The 22595-nt window shown below is 43.2% G+C and overlaps 1 protein-coding gene across 1 annotated transcript in view; it reads right to left on the bottom strand.

The window, feature by feature from the left end:
- Positions 1 to 9244, bottom strand: part of STK26 (serine/threonine kinase 26) — a gene marked incomplete at its 5' end in the record, with an annotated part of 58440 nt that extends 49196 nt beyond the window's left edge. Inside the window, 2 exon segments of the mRNA NM_001143727.1 lie at positions 8913 to 9063; positions 9166 to 9244. Of these exon segments, the coding sequence (NP_001137199.1) occupies positions 8913 to 8954 (42 nt within the window).

Below are 22595 nucleotides of genomic sequence, written 5' to 3'. Positions count from 1 at the left end.
TCCAGTATAACTTCATTAAGTTGATACTGGGAAGCTGTTTCCATGATTCAAAGCAACTGTTCATCTTCAGCTAGCCACTCTGTTGTTCTGTAATAAAATCAAGTGAAACATCCAATGATGTTTTTTTCAGTCCTTTGCATTTTTAAATTGATAGGGTTCTACGGACTTGTTTTGCTTTTTTTTTAAAAAACAGGTGAAAGGGGGAGAGGGAAACAAATAGCACTAAGAACACATCATCTCTGTCACAAAGATCTCAAAGAAAGGTTGAAAATTTCTTTTCTGTAAACATTTTTCATGAGAAAAAAAAACCCCACAATGCCTTGGATTGCCTCAGCAGCATATTTTTGAAGTTAATTGATCAAAAAGGAGGAGAGTGGACATTTAAATAAAGATAATTAGAATAATTTAGAAAATTCCTGTTTTGGCGCCGTGGGTTCAGAATCCGACGGCAGTGGCTTGGGTTACTGCAGCGGCTGGGATTCAGTCCTGGGCCTGGCGCAGTGAGTTAAGGGATCTGGCGTGGCCCTGGCTTTGCGCTATGTCACAGCTATATCTCGAAATCAGTCCCTGGCCTGGGAACGTCCATATGGCACGGGTGCGGCCATTAAAAAAAAAAAATGAAAAAAAAAAAAGAAAGAAAGAAAATGTTAAGCTCTTATGCCTAAACCGTCTACACTTCATTTACTCTAGTTCCCACGAAGTATGAACTACGATTTTGTTCTTATTTTGCTAGACTATCCAAAGTTGTACCAGTGGCTAATCCGGTATTTTAGGACATGGATCATTCTAATCCATGATCGTATGACAAATGAAGGAAAAGAAAGGCCAGCAGGCTGCTGTCAGGGGTGTGCTGGAACCAGTCCAGGAAAGGCTGACAGGGAGTGCAGCTCTAGCCGCAGTAAGAGAACTGCTGGTGAGGGGCCATGGGGGCAGCCGAGCAGGAACAGAAGAGAAGGATGCGATCCGCACTGCGCTAGCTTTCCGGAGAGCTGCTTGAATTCTATGGGATTGGGGGGGGGGGCGGGGGGGGCGGAGAGGGACAACAAAGGAGACCGTGCGGAGAGTTGGTCACCAATGCGCTGGGGGTTTTGTTTTGTTTGGTCTTTTTAGGGCCAAACCCGTGGCATATGGAGGGTCCCAGGCTAGGGGTCCGATCAGAGCTCTAGCCGCCGGCCTACACCACAGCCACAGCAACGCAGGATCCGAGTTGCATCTGGGACCTACAGCACAGCTCACAGCAATGTCGAATCTTTAACCCACGGAGCGAGGCCAGGGATCGAACCCGCAACCTCATGGTTCCTAGTCGGATTCGTGTCCGCTGTGCCATGACAGGAACTCCTGTTTTGTTTTTAAACACAAATTTGAAGGCATTTTCCTGTTGGATACCTGGCTATTTCATAGGACTGTTGAGAGGAATTAGTTGATATCTTTTTTGAAATGGTTGGGTTCTACAAGCATTAATTCAAAGGTGCTGTCCCTACTATATAACACCTTAGTCTAAAAGGACAGATGACCAAATGAGAAATGTACATAGATGAGCATCAAAATTTTGGCTTAATCTTTTGAACTTGTCAAAGTGAGTTACCTCATGGCATTCCTCCAGAGACAGTTTTATATGTACCTGTGATAGAAATTCTTTGGGTCTTAATGACAAGAGATGAAAAGGAGTTTGATATATGACACCTAATAATGGTGTTAAATTTTTTTTTTTTAGTCTGTTTAGGGCTGCCCTTGCAGCATATGGAGGTTCCCAGGCTAGGAGCTGAAACAGTGGCAGGTGCCGACCCACACCACAGCCACAGCAATGCGGGATCCGAGCCGAGTCTGCAACCCACACCACAGCTCACAGCAATGCCAATCACTTAACCCACTGAGGCGAGGCCAGGCATCGAACCTGTGTCCTCATGGATGCTAGTCAGGATCGTTACCACTGAGCCACGACGGGAACTCCCTAGTGGTGTTAAATTTTGTTCTCCTGTTTTCTAGCAACAAATGAGTAAAACCACCACTCTTTCAGAAGACACAACTCAGTCAAAAACCACCATGGAGCTGTTTGAGACGCTGCTATTCTTTTTAAGGCATTATTCCCTGTAAAATGTGACTATGGACAAAAAAAAAAAAAATGTGACTCTGCCTGGGAGAGATCACACACTGAGCCATTTATCAACACACCTTCATATTAATGAAATTTATCACATTTTTTTCCTAATGTGCCAGCTGGGAGGGAGAAGTAAAGAAGTTTGTTTCTTTGTTTGTATTTTTTTTTTTTGCCAGGGTGGGGGCGGTGCGGGGGCAAAGGGAAGGAACTAGAGGTTATTTCGCCCAAAGACACAAATTTGTCGGAAATCAGCCCTAGTTACTAGGAAAGCAATGAGGGTTCCTTTTTCTCTCAAAGGCCTTGTTAGACAAGAGAATGAGAGCTTCAGTGTAGACTGCTGGTTAGTTATATTTGTGTATATACAAGGCCTATTACATCTAACGTATTAAAATCATTTTAGTAAGTGTAAAATGTCTACATTGAGCACACAGAAATTTGCCTTCATGAGCTACATGAATTCAAGCATTACACAATCTATTTACAGAAACGGAAAGGAAAAAAGGCAGTCAAGTCTGGTCTACACAGCTTACATCAGGCAACACTTTTACGTATAATTCACACCTAGCAGTATAAAGAAAAGTAAAATAGGAGTTCTCTTGTGGTGCAGTGGGTTAAGGATCTGGCTTTGTTACTGCAGTGGCTGGGGTCACCACTGTGGCTGGGGTTCCATCCCTGACCCAGGAACTTCCACATGCCGCAGGCGCAGCCAAAAAAAAAAAAGACAAAGTAAAATACATGGTCCCTGCATTCAAGAAATTGACAACCTAGTTTGGGAGACAAGTATAACGTATATAATTAGGGAAAATCTAAGGCAACATATATGAATCTAGGACTGGACTGTCTGCTACTAACAAGGAATGTAATAGGTGCCCGGAAATTGGAGAGATTTCTGTAGCCTGGAACAAGCAGAGAAAGTTCATGGGGAAAGTAAGACGGGAAACCTGGAAAATCAGGTAGGATTTGGTCAGTCAGTGATCACTGGATTGTAAATTGCATGACAGAATGAAAGTGACTTCTGGCTGGGAAGTAGGGATAACTGAGTTTAGATCTGTAGGCAGGAGGCAGATAACAGAAAGTCTGGAAAGCTGAGCAGAAGACTTTGGCTCTGGTGGTGGTGGTGTGTGGGTGGGTATTGGGGGGGGAGACTGGATTGCAATAGAAAAACAGAGGTTATCAAGCAGGACTGAGAGGAGATAATGACAGTGTTTTCATGTGATTAGCTCAGCATTGTTTGGCAGGATGAACTTCCCATATGTATCATAACACCTTTTACAGAGGAGTTCAAAATATACTCCCCAGATGATAGTTAATTCATCCTAATAACATCTCACTGAGGCAAAGGAAATGCAGCTTTTATTAGTCCCCATTTCGTAGATGATGTGTTCAAGGTCACTGAATAAATGAAAAGCAGAATGAAAAAAAAAATACACAGTATCACAATGTTCAATGGTTCCTAAGTACCAGCTGAATTATATTCTCTCACTTTCTATGACTCAAGCAAAGGATGCACATGATGCCATTTTTAGACCCTCATTAGTGTTCAGCCACATGTCCTGCCATGCCCAATTCCTGTTTACTCTCCTTTCAGCCCCTAGCCTCCAAACCTCATACCTTCCAAGTACCTCCAACTCCCCCAGCTAATAGTTGTCTTTGATTTTTCTGTTCCAGCTGGTCTGCCATGATCTTTAGTGTATTCAACATCTACCCATCAACCACGTGCTAAGGAGGATGGTGGTTCGAGTTTATCTATCAGTGCAAGCACTGCTTTCTATCTCTTTGAACCTCAAATTGCAAAGCAGACTAGTCCCTTCAGAAGGTGGGAGGGAGGTAAGAACCCTACATACTACATCCTGGCACCAGGGGGAATTCTTTCTCCAACTTAGGTGTCATGATGAGAGTTAAATAGTTAAAGAACCTCCCTCCCCCCCACCTCCCCACTCAGTTAACTGCTTCCGGAACCAGACACATTTTTTTCATCCTCCCATGCATTCTTTTTTTTTTTTTTTTTTTTAGGGTTGCACCCAAGGCACACGGAAGTTCCCAGGGTAGGGGTCGAATCTAAGCTGTAGCAGACGGCCTACACCACAGCCACAACACAGGATCTGAATTGTGTCTGCGACCTACCCCACAGCTCATGGCAACACTGGATCCTTAACCCTTTGAGCGAGGCCAGGGATGGAACCTGCGTCCTCATGGATACTAGTTGGGTTCCTGATCCACTGAGCCACAATGGGAACTCCCTCATGCATCTTAAAGTCACTCTTCCTTTTCTTACAAGCCATGCTATGCTTCCACCTATGCTTCCTGTCTGATGAGGGCCCTTACTTGCACAGAGTCTCTCTGGCATTATAAATTCTCCCTCCTTGGTGGCTTCCAGTCCTTCAGTTTCAAGTAAAGAGGCCGCCATATAGTAAACACTCAGTAAATGTCTGACCAATGATTAAAGCTCTGGATCTATACCTTGAAGTATACACTGGGCACTTTTAAAACCAGCTTTACCGAGGCATACTAATATATATGTACACCACAAAAGTACATACTTAATGTATATGATTTGATGGGTTTGGGCATGTGCACACACCTTTGAAACTGTCACCACAATCCAGGTTAAGAGACACACTGTTCTACATTTTTGTTTGGTCATCCTACTGTTATCTCGAACTTAAGTCTAGAATAAAAATCCTGAACATTCTACTGGATCGGGCTCTTCCCTCTGCCTTTCCAGTTTCTTTTGGATGTACCATAATTGTCCCAGCTCCCCGTATTCAACAACACAAAGGCTTTGATTCCTCCTTCTGTAACTAGCTAATTATTAAGTCTGGTAATTACATTTTCTTGCTCACAGTATTAGGCATCTGGAAGGCAATCAGCCAATGCCAGGTCCATTGCATCTGTACAGATATGACTGTCCCGTTGAAGCAGCCTCGGTGCAGCCAACAGCCTCAAGTCTCTCCATCCTCCAGTTCATCCGTTCATCCAATCCTAAGATTTCCCTTCCTATATCTAATTTTGTTTTTGAGCCCTCCTTATCAGAAATGTTTACTGGCTGGTCAGAAGGCCCACCTCCATCCCTAGCATTCAAGAACCGCTGTCAACTGGACCCGATCAAGCTTTCCAACCTTACCCCCTATTTTCTTCTCTAGTGGAATTTATCACCGTCCAAGTGTTTTTATGCTATGCTCAACAATTGTGTGCACACACCCACTTGCTCAGGGTATTTCCCTGCCTGGAAATGCCCTCCCCAGTATGGATCGTAACAATCCTTTGGGGGCAGTTTCCCTTCTGTGAGCCTTCAACTCCTCCAGTCAGAAACTTCTATTATAGAGTGAACATCACCTATTTTGCATTACTGGATATTTCATGTGCCAGCTTTAACTCCCTGACAACATTTTAAGATCTTTAAAAGGCAAAGAACACGTAGTATACTTCTAGATCCTTCCCAGAACCCAATAACTAGGTTCACCAATGCAAGGCAATGTTTTGCCACCTCTTAGATGAGTTCGATAAAGTAATCCTCAAACGTCATTTCCATCTGACATCTCGAATAACAACCGCTTAAAAACTGTACCATCTCGATTATATTTAAAGATACACGAAGGCTGATTTTTAAATTCTTTGGCAGGAAGTTTTTTTTTAAAAAAAAATTCTTTCACAGGAGGCATAACACAAAGCAGAACCTAATAACACTTAGGACGCTAACTTTATTCTCCCACCTACACTTTATGAAAGATTTAACACCCAATTTAAAATATTTGTCTTCATAAATACTAATGCGGGTTCTAAGGGAAAATACCTTAAGTGTGATTTATAACTGAATGCCTCAAAGGAAAAAAAATGTTTTAAATCATTAAAGAGTCAATATCTGAGTGGAAAGAAACAGGTTTATTGGTTTCGGTTTTTTTTTTTTTTTTTAAGTTGTGCTTTAAACATTTTTCAAGAGTTTAGCTGCTGGTATGGAAAATTCCTTTAGTTATATACTAAAGAAGAAGTAAGCACAAATTAAGTACCAAAAAAATTTGGTGTCAACATTTGGTGTCATATGGCAAAAATGTTCATTACCACAATATTAAGAAATAGCAACAATATGAGTTTGAATAACTAATTCACATGGAAGGGTTTGAACTGGACTGAATCCTGGGTTTTCTTTCGTCACTCCAAGTTTCTTTTCTATTTTAAACGAGTGGCAACAGAAATTTCTTTGTTTGAAAGTCAGGAATGCTGCAAGTCTTAAGTGATAGAACAGGTAGCTCGACTTCTACTTCACAACTCTCCTCAGGGGGAGAAAAACCTTGTGGATAAAGTAATTCTGTTTTTATTTCTGGAAAAGTCATTTTTTCCCATCAATCTTCATAAGTCTCTAAAATAAACTGTTAAAAAGTTATAGGCCGGTCGACCACTTCGCCCTGATCTGTGGAAATACTATACATTAATTTCAAGCACACATGGCTACGTTCAGTTTTCTTACTACTGGAACGGTCTGAAAGTTGCTCCTAACTTGCTAACAAAACTCCAGGAGAATTTTACAAGCTCATCATATATTTCTGCATCTCATCTGCAATCTTTTTCAACAAAAGAATAGTCAACGTGATCAAGGCTCAAGAGTCACACTGCATGCCATCAAATTTATTTTTAGGGTACTCCACAATTTTAACTGTGGAAAACTTTTTGGGTTGCACCCAATGCTTAAGAACCACATCTACAAAGAAAATGGAAATCAGATGTTACGAATTTACCATTTCATTAAGACAGGGAAAGTGACAAATAAATATTCCTCTCTTTTCCTGCTAATATCCAGATGCCTGCCCTCCCCAAATCAGGGTGGACACAGGAGTCACAACGTGGGGCAAGGCATCAAGTGACAGGCAGAATTCGTAATTTAAAAATATGTGATTCACATTCTAAACCACCTTAATTAAGGGTGCAAAATTCAGCTGATAGGGACCTCAAGATAATGAAACAAAGCAGGGAGCCGAAAGAAATACTGAGCAGCAAGCAGTTCCTAAACCATATAAATCAAATGAGGACAAATCAAATAAGGACCAGAAACCATAGAAATCAAATAAAGTCAAGACAAATGAAATAAAGACCAGAAACCGTTTTCTCCCCCGCACACCAGAGTTCCCCAGGATCACAAACTTGATCAAAGGGAGGCCCTCGCTCTGCTGACGCAGGCAGCGCGTGCACACAATGGCCTGAGCAGGCACGGGGACCCTCAGGGACAAACCTGACATCCGTAAAGTTCACAGAATGGAAAGGAGAGCATGGTGGGAAAACGTTCGAACTTTCTCCCACATGAGACAGAGCAAAACTGTAGTTAGTCCTGCAAACTACTAATTCTCTGGGTACAATCAAAGGCAGACTGAATGAATGGGGTGAGGGGCTGGGGGTGGGGGGGGAGAGGGAGGGAAGGGGGGGTGGCCTGAGAAGAAGGAAGTTTGAGGCGTTTGGTAAAACTTGAATGGATTAACCTTTTCAAAGGCCCCAATAGTTCTCATTTCCCTTCTTCTTCCTCTCTCTCTCTCTTATTTATTTTTTGTTTTTATTAAATACACACCGACTTCCTGGGACTCAACCCAGACGTGCCCTATATTCAGCTAAAAGGCCTGGTGCCTAGACACACAGGAGTCCCAGGCTAGATCTATGTCCGACACAAATGGTCCTTTGGGGGGGGGAGAGAAAGTATTTTAAAAAGCACTTTTTGGACCATGCATAAAATGCGACCAATTGTTTTTTTTTTTTTTAAAAAGATACATTCCTTGCATCAATTGGTAATTTGAGGCCCCAATCCACAGCACTTTGATTTCTACTAGAACCATAAGCTATTTACCAAACATTCTTTTCTGAACTTGGAAAAAGGTTGTCCTCACATTTTTAGAAGATAATGAGGCTGTCGATGCTAGTCTCCGACCGATTCATAAACGGGTTGTTTATGAAAAAAAAGAAAATTCGAATGCGTAAAAGTAAGCTTGGATTACATTTAGCAGAGAGCTTGAAATGCACCGATTTAAAAAGATAAAATAGCGTGAAAAGCGTACGGACATCGCTGACTTCTTTAATAAAGTGAAAATATAAGGGGAGGCTGGGTAGCTCTCGAGTGAAAAGTTGGGTCCCCTGCCCTGTCTAGGACAAAAAGTTTCCTTTAACCACACTGTAACAGTCGTGCTGTGGGAACCGCAGAGGGAGGGAGCGGGGGAGTCATCACCTCCGCTCTGCTAACAGAGGACCCTGCATTTCTCACGCCACACGAGGGGCTGGGCCAGGTGGGGGGAGCGAGATACAACTTAAGCAGCAGCACCAAAAGGGGAAAAGAAGTCACCTCTCTTCGCCCTACGCACACAGGAAGAGCCTAATTCAAAGCCGCCACCACCGACACCCCTGGTCTTGCTCCGCCCCAACTCGTGTGTTTGTGTGTGTGTGTATGTCCGGGGGGGGGGGGCAGCACGACCTGCGTTTTATGCCCAAATTCCGAGACGCCTCCATCTCTCCCACGTGAAGTCCTCCCACCTCCGACCCCCAAGCGCATCACGCTCAGCCAGCGCAGGTGTCCGGCTCCGGCCTATTTTTATAGCCCCCCGCCGCATCCCCACCTCGCCGCGCGCCCCGGTCCCTCCGCGCGCGCCTGCCCCGCGCAGTGCACCACCTAGCTTGCGCGCCGGGAAACACTTAGACCCTCTTTCCCCGTCACCTGGCCGGAGCGACCGGCCCGGCTTCGAGGCAGCCCTGGGCCGCCTGTCCTCGCCGGTGCCCAGCGTGGAGTGCACCCTGGGCTCCCGGGCAGTCACGTGGACGGCGGGGGAGGCCCGGGCGTCCTCACCTGCATCCCCGGCACTTGGACCGCCACCGGTGAGTGGGCCATGAAGGCGAAAGCTGCTCCGCGCGGCTTCGGCGGCGGTGGCGCCTTGGGCTCCGACTGGCTCCTCCTCCGGGGGTAGGTCGGCGGCCCTCCCAGGCTTTTCGACCCGGGCCTGGAAGGACACACACAAGTGGGGTTACGGGGCGGGTAGCGCGCGCGGCCCGGGGCTGGGAGGTGGGCGGTCCGCGGCGCGGCTCCCCGGGACTCAGTCTACCTTTCTGGTGCCCGCCCGCCGCTGTGGCCGCCGCCTCCGCTGCCGCTCCTCTTCCTGAACGCCGGGCGCCGTGTGTGGCGGTGGCCGGGACCTGGGCTCGAGTGATGCCGCTCGTCTGCGCCTCGCCGCTTTAGGAAGAGGAGGTGGAGGCGCCCCAGCCACCCGCTCGCTGGCCGGGCCCGGGAGGCGGTTGGGGGCGGTTCCGCCGCTGGCCCTGCCCCCGCCCCGCTGCCGGGCGGTGTCAGGAGAGCTAGGGCTCCGCGCTGGGAAGGGGCTCGGCTGGGGTTGCTGGAGCCTGAGCCGAGGGAGACTCTCCCGGCCGGCGGAGAGGAGAAGCCGGGCACGGAGGGGCCTGGAACATTGGTCGGCCTGGAGAGAGAAAGGAAGAGTTCGGGTGACCCTTGGGGTACGAGGGCGTCCCGGACGCGGCCACGTTGCAGGCGGGCGTGCGAGGGCTGGGGCGCACGCCGCCTCGGAGAAGTCCTGAGTTGAAACTTGGCGAGTGTTGGAAGTCCTTCCGGACTCTCCGATCTGCTCGAGGCCGGGGGGTGCAGAGAGCCGCCGAGTCGCTGGACCCCAGCTCTTAACCCGAGGTCTGGGCTCCCCAGTTTGGGGCCGCGCCTCTGGGCGGGTCGGTAGCCACCCTCCGGCTTTCCGGGTTCCCCGCCCCCAGACAAGCTTCAGGTGACTTAGAAGTGAGGCTTCCCCTACCTTTTGGGCTCTCGGTTGGACAGGGGTGCGAGGCTGTGGGAGAGGGCGACCAGGCCTGGGCACAAGGTCAGTTCTGCACGTGTAAGAGAGAGGGAAATTGGAAAACAGGTGGTACATGGGCAGAGAAATGAATGAGGGTAATAGAGGCATGTGAAACGAGTTTGGGTCCTTAGCAGTACGTAGTATTATTGAACTCAGTGCTTTTGGCAGCCCCCTGCCTCCATCCCACTTGACGTGCCAGTCCAGCAGGGAGACAAGCTCTTTTGCGAATACCCGAGCAACAACAACAATAATAATAATAGCAATTAAGTAACCTCATTATGAAGGCACCTTTGGGAACCCACAAGGGGTTGTCATATGTAATATCTAAGTGTCAGTTTAAAATGAGGATGAAATTTTGTGCCCAACACAGTGTTGGGGCTCTGGGAGGCAATACGTATTTCTCTTGTTCCTTTTGAATCTTTCTCCAAAGATAGCGTATTATCGTTATCACTATAGTTATTGTGAGTGGGTGCCATTTTCTTTGTGCCAGGGACCGCTAAGTGCTATATAGGTGTTACTTCACTGAATCTTTACAAGGGCCCTCTGCGGTTGTATTGCTCTTCTCCCATGTTACGGAAATACAGAAAGAGGCTCCGTGAGGTTGAATTATTTGACCCAAGTATCACACAATGAAGAGGTGGTAGGTAGGGCCGGGAGTTCACACTCAGGCCCTTCTGACTTTTAAGATCTGCTTTTTTAGCAACGGTCAAATATACAAAACTATTAACTATAGACACCATGCAACGCATTGCATTCCCACAACTTAATAATCTTCTAACTGGAAGTTTGAAACCTTTGACCACCTTCGCCTAATTCCTCCATCACCCTCTGGCAACCATCAGTCTACTTTGTGTTTCTATAAGTTTGCTTTTTTTTTTTTAGATTCCCCATGTGCAATCATGCACTATTTGTCTCTCTATGTCTGCCTTAGGTCACTTAGCATAATGCCCTCAAGTTCCATTCATGTTATCACAAATGGCAGGATTTCCTTCTTTTATGGCTGAATAATATTCCATTGCATCTGTATATGCCGCATTTTCGTTATCCATTCAGATGCATTTTCTTTATTCTTAGCTCCTCAACTCCAGGCCCTCACTGCTTCTGACCTGATGGTAGGCCTCAATCCAGTCTCTATTTCCCACCAGCCCAGTTCACACCTAACAATGTCAGCCTGACCAGAAACCTGAAGTGTCACCCAAACTTTAATGCCCATAGAAGTTCCCTGGGGTACTTCTGAAAGTGCTTATTTTGACTCAGCAAGTTTGCAGTGGGTCCAAGAGTCTACATTGTTACCCAGGTGGTGCCCATACTGCTGATTCTTAGACCACACTTTGAGTAGCAAAGGTCTGAATCAAGCTCTTGTCTTTTAAGACTCAAGTCCCATCCCCACTGACCCTTCCCCATTGCTCCAAGCCCTACTTCAGATTCCTCCTATGGCTTGTTGGTGGAAGCAGCAGTCTTATTGTAGTTCTTTCTTCTGATTTCATGCACTTCATTTGTTTAGTCAGCCTAGCAAGATTATTAGGCCCTCGAGGCCAAGATCCAGCTTCTCTTACCTAAGAATTATTCAGGTGGGAAGTCAGCTTTCTGAGGGCCAACTTTTTGTTGGTTTTGTTCATTGGTGTATCATCAGAGCCTCGAACAGTATATGGCACATAGCAAACCCTCAATAGATATTTGTTGAATGAATGAATGAATGGATTTCCTTTGAATTCTTCACTGAGGTTGGCATGGTGCTAGTTGGTATCATTCTATTGATGCCTGATTCAACCTCTAGGTACTGCTTTTGCTGAATCTTTAAGTTGGTCCCTTTGCTATATGTTACACCTTTCATTTTTTGTGTCCTAAATTCTTTTCCATTGTGTTAATTTCACAATTACCTAAGAGCAAGTGGTATAATTTTAATAAATAAGTTAAGCATGTCTGAGACGTGACTTTCCCCGCCATGGTTCTGAGCCAGAGTTATATAAGGATGTGGAAGACTGAATGCTAAATTTTGAGACCCGAGCTATTGAGACATTTCCTTTAACACGCTCATTTGAGATCTTGGTGAACTTTCTGACCTTTCTTTATGTACTTGGTATTCAGTGAACTATCTCTTGCTGTTATTATTGATAGCAATCACTTGAGTTTTTACATGGAGTTCCCTGTAGTTTGCCTATGCTTTTTCATGTATCTGTTTTTGAATTTAAACAAAATGATAAGAAATTCAAGTATGCCTTTGTTACTCCCCCCAGAAAGAACACTTGAATATTTTTCCTCCAAAATGCCAACCCAGAGTCTAATAATATATGAGCCTGTATCAGAGTTAACTTCCACGGCTTGAGGGGAGACACCTCATTTTATACTGAGTATCTCCATAGAGTGTGACATAGTGTCTCAGATTAGATTTGGTACCTGTTTGATTGATGTTACCTGAGTGTCTCTGGATACTTAATAACCATATAAATGAAGTAAAATTGTATACAGATTAAGCAAAGTCAGTGAATTCCAAGTTAGACACTGTCCTTGAGCCCAACAAAACTTAATAATTTGAATTTACAATCTGTGGTTTCAGTTTCCTGACATTTGTCAGCCCCTCAATATTAAATATTTAACTTTTCCCATGTTTATAAATATTTGCTGAGTGGACTGGGTTCATAGCTAAAGTGTAGATGGACAGAAATGGCCAAACTTCAATGCAGGCAACAGCGAGGTAATGCATGGGGGCCATGGTTCTCAACCAGGGGCAGATTTGCATCCTGGAGCCATTTTTGGTTGTCACAAATGGGGACAGAAAGGAACTACTGGCAGTAGATAGAGGCCAGGGATGCTGCTAACCATGGAAAGGGCTGACCTCACAACGAAGGATTACCCAGCCCCAAATGGGAGTGGTCCCAAGGTTCGAATCACTGCGCTCTGCACCCTTTGCATTAGGGGTTACTCACCAAGCAACGCGCCTAAGAATCCCTGGTCCCTGAAGATTTCAGTTCAACATGGTGGCTGGGGCTAAAACAAACAAATCTCCTAAAATTCTGGACTACATCAAGGGGGTGCTGGAAAGAAGCAGTATTTTTATGTCACCTTTGTATAAACCATAGAGTGGGAGGGACTGGGAATTTGGGGTTCATAGGTGCAAACTATTGCCTTTGGAGTGGATAAGCAATGAGATTCTGCTGTATAGCGCCGGGTACTCCATCTAGTCACTTATGATGGAGCATGATAATGTGAGAAAAAAGAATGTATACATGCATATGTAACTGGGTCACCATGCTGTGCAGTGGAAAATTGACTGAACACTGTAAACCAGCTATAATGGAAAAAAATAAAAATCGTTATTATAGAAAAAAACAAGCTAATGTTTTTGGCATTGCAAAAAAAGAGAAAATACTATTGAACAGAAAATGATGTTCAGAAAATAACTTTACAGAATTTCAAGGTAGGGTTTTACATCTTGGACTGTCAGATTTTGAGACTAATCTATACATTAAAATGTATAAAGTATATATGTCTGAAGTATAAGGGAAGTCAATACAATTATCTGAATTTCAGTTATCTGAATGTGTGAAACTAAAGAAAAGTATCTGGGTAATTCGGGAAGCTCCCCATCCAGTGATAGGAATATTTCAATTTAAGCTGCTAGGTATTGGGAAATATAGCATTCAGGGGTTCTTTTCTTTTCTTTCTTTCTCTCTCTCTCTCTCTCTCTCTTTTTTTTTTTATAAAAGCATATGTGATACCATAACTCTCTTCTTTATTCTCTGTGGGCATCAAATTGGAAACCATGAAATAGTAGTTCTTGCAAATGTCGTAACCTTGCTATTGTTCCAGCAAAGCATCCCAAAGTATGGAGTCAGTTCTTGGTCAAGGAGCATTAAGCCTGTGGAATTACTTGCACCTTTGGGGCTTGCACACTCCTCCGCCACAGTATTGTTTATAACAGAAACCTGGTATTTAAGACGGGGCGCAGCTGAATTTTCTTGCTAGCTTGACTTCCTGACGCAACAGGCGAGGTGGGTGGAAGCAGATGCCGCTTACGCGGTTTCCTGCTTATAAACATTTCTTTGCATGTGCGCTTACTCCCTTTGAAATATGTGCATTTAGGTATGACAAGAATTGAGCGCATTGCTTCTTGCTTTCAGCAACTGGTCACCGAACGGAGAGGTAAATGCGACCCCGACAATTTTCTTCACCCAGGGAGGGAGGAGTTGAAAGACAGACCGTTAAGAGATGACTTCCTGGTTGCCATTTGGCTGCCTGCCTACCCGCTCCCATGATCACGCTGTCGATGTGTAGACGCCTGGGACCCAAGGCCAAGGCCCGCAGAAGGCTGCCTGGCTCGCTCAGTCCCTCCGGCTTGGTGGCAGACCACTGCCTGCTGGGCCGCTCACCCCGTAATTGTGGTTTCGAGTGGCCATAGGGGCACAGGAGGCCAGCGGGGAGCTCCTTAGGGGAGAGTCTCTGGAAGACTAGGCTCTTTGTGGGGAAGTCAGGTAACTCCTTTATACTCTCGAGAGCACAGTTTTGAGGCACAGGAGGACCATTCACGGGTGAGCATGAAATGATGCCGGACAAGCCATTTGGATGATACTTTGCCCCGCTGAATTAACTTCCTTCAATGCGTTCAATCGCCTGCTTGTTCTTTCATTTGTAGGCTTCTCAAGAAAACAGTTCTAGTCAAAGGTGGCAGTTAAAAACAGGAAAAAAACTGGCCGTTGAGACTGAATAGGAAGTGACTATGCCATCGGCTCACACTGAGGAAAAGGAAGTTGTTGCCAGGACCTCTAAGAAAGGCAGTTGTGTAAAATTACCCTTCAACTTGCTTGCTGAGGTTCTGTCACCCTGTAGTGAAAAGCTCCCATAGTTTTGTTACTTCTGTTCTCAAGAGATCATGAGCAGAACAGGAGACTTGCAGGCAGCCCTTGCAGGACCGTTATCAGGGACTCCCAGAAGTTTCTGGGGCAGAAACTCAACATTGTAGACAAGCAAAGCTCCCACTCTGTTCTTTTTTTTTTTTTTTTTCTTTCTGTGCCAAATTGATATTTTAAGATCAGTTAAAACTCAGTAAGTTACACAATGAAGTCTACCACAAGAGTCAAACCATATAGGCAGCAGCAAGGGATTTTTACTGAGAAAGTCAAGACAGATTTTTTTTATTTTAACTTTCATTTGGGCCCCAGAGCTAGCCTAGGCCACACCACCTTTCCCTTTTTCCTTTCATTTCTCTTCCTGTCTTTGCTTTCTCACGTAGTTGGTGAGCACAGTGCCAGGAACTGTGATAAGTAAGGGGGATACAAAGAAATGCAAGGAGTTTGCTTTCTTGTAAGAAATAGAAAAAAAAACCAGGAACACTCAGTAACCTTTAAAACATTGTATAAAATTTAAAAAAAAATAAAACAAGGAGCCCTCAAAGTGATACATGATGAGAGTAGCAATACGTTACAAATTCTAGAAATTAACATTATAAATCACCTATACTTCAATACAATTTTTAAAAATGAAAAAAAGGTTTTTACGCAATGGGCACCAGAGAGCAATTCATTTTACTTGTGCGGATGCTGAACGCCTTCCCAAAGAAGGTGATATTTGAGCTACGCCTTGACAAATGGGTAGGAGCTAGCCGGGGAGAGAATTGGGGAAAGGGCATTCAAGATAAAGGAACAGCAGATTCTGATGTTGTAGGTCTGAGATGAAGAAAGAGCATTAGTATTTGATTAAAAAAAAAAAAACAACGCTCCACAGGTGATTATGATGTGTCCTCGTGGTTATGAACCACTAGCTTAGAGGAATGACAGGCTTTCTTTGAGGACCGTCTGGTAGTTTGGTGTAACAGGCAGAGGCCTGTTACATGAGGCATTCCAGCAATGAGGTTGGAAGGAGAAGCGGGGGGGCCAACTGTGAGCCTTGTATGCTATGCTAAAGACTTTGGACTTGACCCATAGGCTCCTAGGAGTACTGAATGGTTTTACAGAAGATAGGAATTTGCTCCAGATTTGTATTAAAAACAACAACAACAACAACAACCAAAAACAGAAACCCACCTCTCTAGTTAGTACATAAAGGATAGATCGGATATGGGAGAGACTGGAAGCAGAGGGGCCTATGAAAAGGCTATTAGGAGGACACTGTAAAAGTATAGGAGAGGGATTAAGCTAAATTAATGGCTGTGAGAATGAAGGATGGAGATCGATTCCAGAAACAATTTGGAGGCGAAATCAACAGGATTCAATTGATTGGATGTGGACGAGACCAGAAGGAGAGGTTTAAAATGCCAGAGACATCTAGTGGGGAAATGGGTAAATGTTGATGTCTGGAACTGAATCAGGGCATGTGGGAGGACCAGGTTTGGGGAGAAGAGAAGGGATTTAGTGGGGGTACACTGAGTTGGAGGTGCCTGTATGACATCTAAGTGGAGGTGTCTAGAAGGCGGTTGAAAATAACAAGAGGTCAGATTGCAACGACACCTCCGAGAATCACAGAGAAATGCTTTGTAACCTCATGGCAAGATGTCATTAAAGGGCAGAAAAAATCAAGTTGGAACCATTCGCTTCCTGTTTAGAAAAGCACTTCTTAAATAATTGTCCTATGATTTGGTCCAGTCAAATGCTGCCTGTGCCTGCTGACATCATATCTATCTGCAAAAAGAATACTATTGTCTTCGAAGTAATGATCGTTCATCTTAGGTCTAGAAGATGGCATTACTAAACATTTCTGCTGTATTCCTGCACACAGAAATTGCCCTTTGAATGCATGATAATGACAGTAAAGAAAGGAATGGAGCAAAGGACAGAAATGATGTGAAGAGATCTGAATGCTATGCTGCCAGGTTTTCTGGGCTGGTTTTCTTGTGTGCAACTGTAAAATAGATTATTGTCAGCCAGAACAGTTTGTATTATATTTCCCCTCCTACACTCAAAAGAAAATGAGGTGGGAGATGACATGCATGCCTGGTTTCATGAAGCCAAGTTAGTGTCTTCTACAATGGAAAGAAAAACAGGAACAACTTAGTACAATCTAAAGCCCAGATTACTGGCGAAGCCATATTTGCCTCCTGTGAAAGTGCAGAGCAACCTTAGTTCTATTTCTCCAATTTTTCAGAATCACTCATACCATTCTGATTCTCCCATTCTTTCAGTTCTGTTGACCTTTTATGAAACTTCACGTACCCCTATAGTTTACCATATGTGAAGGTAAGCATTCAAGTGGCTAAATGCCAACTTGAAATTAACATAGATAAATCATGTTTTTCATATAAATTGCGAAAATCATGGTAGACATTTACAATCTGAGATCATGAAAGTAAATACAAATAGATTATGTTTTAAATGTTTTGTACAATGCATTTTATTATGTGTTTGGGTTTTTCTCAGGTGTTACGAGAAACTGAAATATACCAGCTCTTAAATCTTGAAGTAACTTTTGCATCTGACAGTATACAGATTCCTGCTATGCAAATATAGAGAAATGAGTGCTATTATGTTGTGAAGGATGGATTTAGTTCATAAAATATATACTAAAAGGAGATATTATTTTTTTTTTGCCAGACTCTCAAAGCATAAAAAGGTTATTGCTATATGGAAAGGTCATTTATATGAAAAATAACAGAAGAAACTGTGTCTGGGTTGTAAAATGCTGGTTTATTGAATATGTTTTCTAGTTTAAAAAACGTAAGGTATGAGTTCTCTTGTGGCACAGCAGGGTTAAGGATCTGGCGTTGTCACTGCTGTGGTGTGGGTTCGATTCCTGGCCCAGGAACTTCCACATGCCACAGGTGCAGCCAAAAAAAAAAAAAAGGACGTTAGGAATTCAGTGTAGGTATAACAATACACTTCAGTATCACTCTTCCACTTTGGTTCTGTGCATAGTAAATTATGTATAACGTAAATCTCTCCTTGTCCTTTTTAAAGCAAGGCGCTCAAGCCAAACTTGTATTAATACAAATAGAGGAATTAGGTAATTATAAAAGCTATTATTTAGTGCTTACTCTGTGTCAGACATGGTTGCAATTTATATATATATATCCATGTAATCCTCACCATGTACTATTATCATAATATCATTCCCATTTTATAGTCGATGAAACTGAGGCACAGAGAGATTAAGTAACTCATTCAAGGTAGAGTTGCCAGATAAAGTACAGGATGCCCAGTTAAATTTATATTTTAATAAGTGACAAATTTTTCTATATGAGAAGTATACTTAAAAAGCATTATTTTCTGAAATTTGGATTTAACCGGCCAGCCTGTATTTTTATTCATTGAATCTGACAACCCTGTAAGCCGAGGTCATTTAGTTATTAAGGAGTGGAACCAGAATTTGAACCCAGGGATTGTGACATCAGAATTCACGTTTTTAACCACAGTATTTCCACTGATGATAAGGAATGAAGGGTGGAGTGCTTTATTATGTATATGTGGAATGTTTTAAAAATATAATGACTCTTGATGGAGTTCCCGTCGTGGCTCAGTGGTTAGTGAATCTGACGAAGAACCATAAGGTTGCCGGTTCGATCCCTGGCCTTGCTCAGTGGGTCAAGGATCCGGCGTTGCCGTGAGCTGTGGTGTAGGTCACAGATGCGGCTTGGATCCCCCGTTGCTGTGGCGTAGGCTGGTGGCTACAGCTCGATTAGACCCCTAGCCGCAGAACCTCCATATGCCGCGGGAGCGGCCCTAGACATGGCAAAAAGACAAAATAATAATAATAATAATGACTCTTGAATACCTCATTGGCAGGATCATATGTCTATAAGACGAGTTTATTTTAATTTACCCTAATTGTTACTATTATTTGGCTACAGTATTTATAGTGAGAATTTTTGTTCTAGAAGGAATGAGAACTATAACCTTTTTGATCTAATTTTTCCTTCAGTGTGGTGAGAGGAATTAACTGATCAGTATTGTTGTTCAGAACACCTTTCTCTTCCTTCAGAAAGCAGCTTTGTGTTGTTTATAAAGAGTAAGAGCTTTCTCTTAGTAAGAGCTTTTTGAAAGAAAAATAATGTGATATATTTACTCACACCATTTGCTTCTCTCTTCCTTTGATATTTTTACTCTAGAACAGGCAACGGGGCATCGACTTTCTGAAAAGTAGTGCAATTTGGTAGGGAAGAAAAGCATGGGCTTTGGAGCCATACAGATCTTAGCTGCTGTGTGAATCTGAGGTCTGAGCCTCATTTTTTCATCTGCGAAATGGAGATGATTAATGCCTCTTTCAAATGGTGATGATGAGCATTCAGTGGGATCATGAACAGAAACTGCTCTAATGTGATATCTGGTCCAGGAGTGAGACTTCACAAATAATGGTAGTTCCCTTCTCCTGTGCATTTGCCTCTTCCCCCTGGGCCTCCACTACTCTCAGCAACCCTCACGAGGCTTTGAAAATCTTGCACTTATTTATGAAAGCATTTTAACTTGCCCAGAGGTTACAGAGCAGTCAGGGTTAGAGTCAGCTGGAATCCAGAGTACCTAAAATGCTTTTCCTCCTTTCGTGATTTTTTGAATCCCTGAAACGTTTAGGTTAGAACAGAAGACTACAGTGTGATTTCTGCTCTTAGACATTAATCGTGAGGCGTTGGGGGCTGTTTCTGTTTGGTCGTTTGTTTTGTTTTTGTTTCTGGTTTGTTGGTTTTCCTCTACATTGGGAATATTTTTAGAGTTTCAGGTTGGGTTTTATACACTTCAGTCTCATGAGGAAAGTCATCACAGACGTCTCTGAGGGTCACAGAGAGGCACAAAAAGAAATGGCAAAGGCAGGGAAGTTATGTCATTAAAAGCGTTTTCCTGTGTGTATACGTGTGTACAGGTGCATGCGAGTGGAAGCGCGGGGTGGCGATATATGGTGGGGGAAAATACAAAAGTTACTATAATAACATGAAATGCAGTTAGAGTCAGATTCAACATCATCATGGTATCAGAAGCAAATAACTTTGCTTTTGGAAAAAAAATTTAGAAAGGTGGCATGTAGTGCGCTCGTGAAGAACACGGACGGCAGAGCCGAACCAACTTGGTTCAAATCCCAGTCCTGTTTATGTACTAAGCTCTATGATCTTCAGTAAGGTATTTACTTCTCTGTACCTCAGTTTCCTCATCCGCCAAAAATGCGTCAGAAAAGTACCTACTTACCTCACGGAGTTGACCCAAGGCCTTAAATGTGTGTTATTTTTCTTTAAGCTCTTACGCACTGCAGGATGCTATTCCTTCAGAAAGCTGCACAGATCGCATGTCAAACAGCTCAATGAAATTTCGCAAAGGTAGCATGTTCATGTATCTGTCACCCAAGATCTGACAGAAGGCACCTCAGAAGTCACCTTGCCCTCATCTGGTCCCTACCTCCCCCCACCCAAGTGTGTCCACTTCCTTAGCTTCGAACGTTGTGCATTCCTATTGTCTACCCTTGACCTTTAGATGAGTCTATGTGATGTGCTTAGAACAGTGCCTGGCATGTAGTAAACACAATATTAGCTTGCCAAAGTGACTTTAACAGTCACAAGAAAGAAGGTATGTTTTGGGTGTAGAAGTCTTTATAGGCATAAGACCGTCAAAAGCAACCGTGTGAGCTAAAGCATATGACAATCAAGTTAAGTACAACAGGCCTGTGATAAAAATCTTGAGTTCTTGAAAACGTTTTGCTTCTATAAATTATATCTATTGTGTATTCCATGGGAAGAAAAATACATTCCATTTGAGACCTCAGAGAAAACATATGCCCAAACATTTGAACACAATCCAGAATAAAAATTTTACTCCAATCGTTATAAGACTAATAAATGAAAAAGAAGCTTGACAGAAGCCCCTTTAGACCTCAGTTTCCTCATTGGAAAATGAAGAGAATTAGTCCATCTCTAAGATTCTTTCCAGAGCTGCCATTTAATGGTTGTATTAAAAAATTTCTTAAAAAGCAAACTCTGGAAATCTCGGAACCGTTGTTTCACAGCCAAAGAATAAATCTAGAGTCACAGTCAAACATGACTTTTCGGAAGAAAGGCAGCAGGGTTTCTGTGAGAGAAAATCATGCCTGACTCATCTATTAGCGCTCAAGAGAGTAAATAACATATGGACAAAGAGGAACCAGGCGATAGAATTTACACAGACTTTTAAAAAAGCTTTTGACAAGCTTCCACATTGTTGACATTTTTGTTGTTGTGAACGGAATCCCCGTGGGACTTGGGAAGCATGTTGTCACGCCAGGTGAGCTAATTTACATAATGAAATGGGGGATAGGAAAAAGTGGGTGCTTCTCTGGATGGAGAAGTGTCTGCATTAAAATTCCCATGGTCCCAGCCTTATATAAGGCTTATAAGTGCTGTAAAATAAGGGGTACACAGTCATGTTTCTGTGTTTGTCGATGGCACTAAACTCTTCTCAGTAGTGAAATGCTAAGAGGACGTAGGATAAATTGCAAGAAAAGCTCTCAAAATTGTGGGAGTGGGAAAAAAGGAACAATAGGTTACCTAAGCAAGGTAAGGCATTTATAGAAAAAAAATTCCTAACTATACAATACCAATAATAAAATCTGTTGTTACTTGCAGCTCTGCGAAGAGACCTGGGAGTGGTAGATATTTCTAGAACAATTTCAGCTCACTGTGCCATCTTGGCTGGAAAGGTAACCAGAATACTGTGCCTTAATAAAAAACAGATTAGAAGCAGAATTGCACCTTATCTTATTGAAAAAATTAAACCTGGTGCAGCCATATTTGGAACATAGCGTTTAATTCTGGGGACTTTCATTCAAGAAAGGCAAAAATGGAGCTCAAGGTGGAGTAGAGATGAAGAATGAAGGAATGAGAAGGAGCTGTGCTGAGACAGACTCCAAGTGTTAGGATTCTTTAACCCAAAAGTGAAGATAGAGGCAGTGGCCAAAGTTCACCAATAATTGATGCTTATTTAGTGCTCACCCTGTGCCTGGCATAAGTCTAAGCACTTGACATGTGTTGAATCATTCAGTACTTATTAACCCTGTAAGAGAGGTCCCACTATTATCCTCATTATAAAAGCATCACAAAGGGTATGTACAGAATAAATACTGATCACAGCTATTTACTGGCTAGAGCTCAGCACCGATCTTAAAATGCAAAAGAGTAAAATCCAAGACAAACAAAAGGAAGTGAGACTTTACACAGTGAGCAGTAAAACCTAGAGAACGCACCACCTAAAGCAACAGTACAAATCAAGCTGAAAAGAGATTCCAAGAAGGATTTAGGCTCTATTTGTAGAAGATAAAACCAAGATAACTTACGAAGAGAATCTTATGAAATGTCTGTACCCTCTAAGGTTGTCATTAATGAGGCGAACCACACCCTCTCTACTGCGACTGCCAACATGTCTCCGAGTCTCCCTGTACTAATTCTGGGCTGGATGGGCCAGCAATTTGGCCAAATGTGGCTTTTCCTTTTAATTATGCTCTAAGAAGGGAAATGGTACATGAATTCCTTGTGGGTATTCCAGTATGGTTATAATTGATATTATACTCGAATGTTTTCATTGATAGCCTACACTACACAGAATCCTATTTTAAGCAAAGCTTCGCCCTATAGAAATTGAATTTTAAAACAATTACTGCAGAAGAATGGATTGCCACACAGAAAGCAAGCAGAGGGTTTTTGCTTTAACATCCATCCTCTAGTCAGTATTTATTTGGGGTTCTTTCAATCCCCATATTTCTTTCAGAAATTATATTTCAGAAGAATACATTTCATACAA

This window comes from Sus scrofa, chromosome X, assembly GCF_000003025.6.
Source record: "Sus scrofa isolate TJ Tabasco breed Duroc chromosome X, Sscrofa11.1, whole genome shotgun sequence".
In the NCBI taxonomy this organism is placed as follows: domain Eukaryota; kingdom Metazoa; phylum Chordata; class Mammalia; order Artiodactyla; family Suidae; genus Sus; species Sus scrofa.
This window is presented reverse-complemented; position numbering and strand designations above follow the sequence as displayed.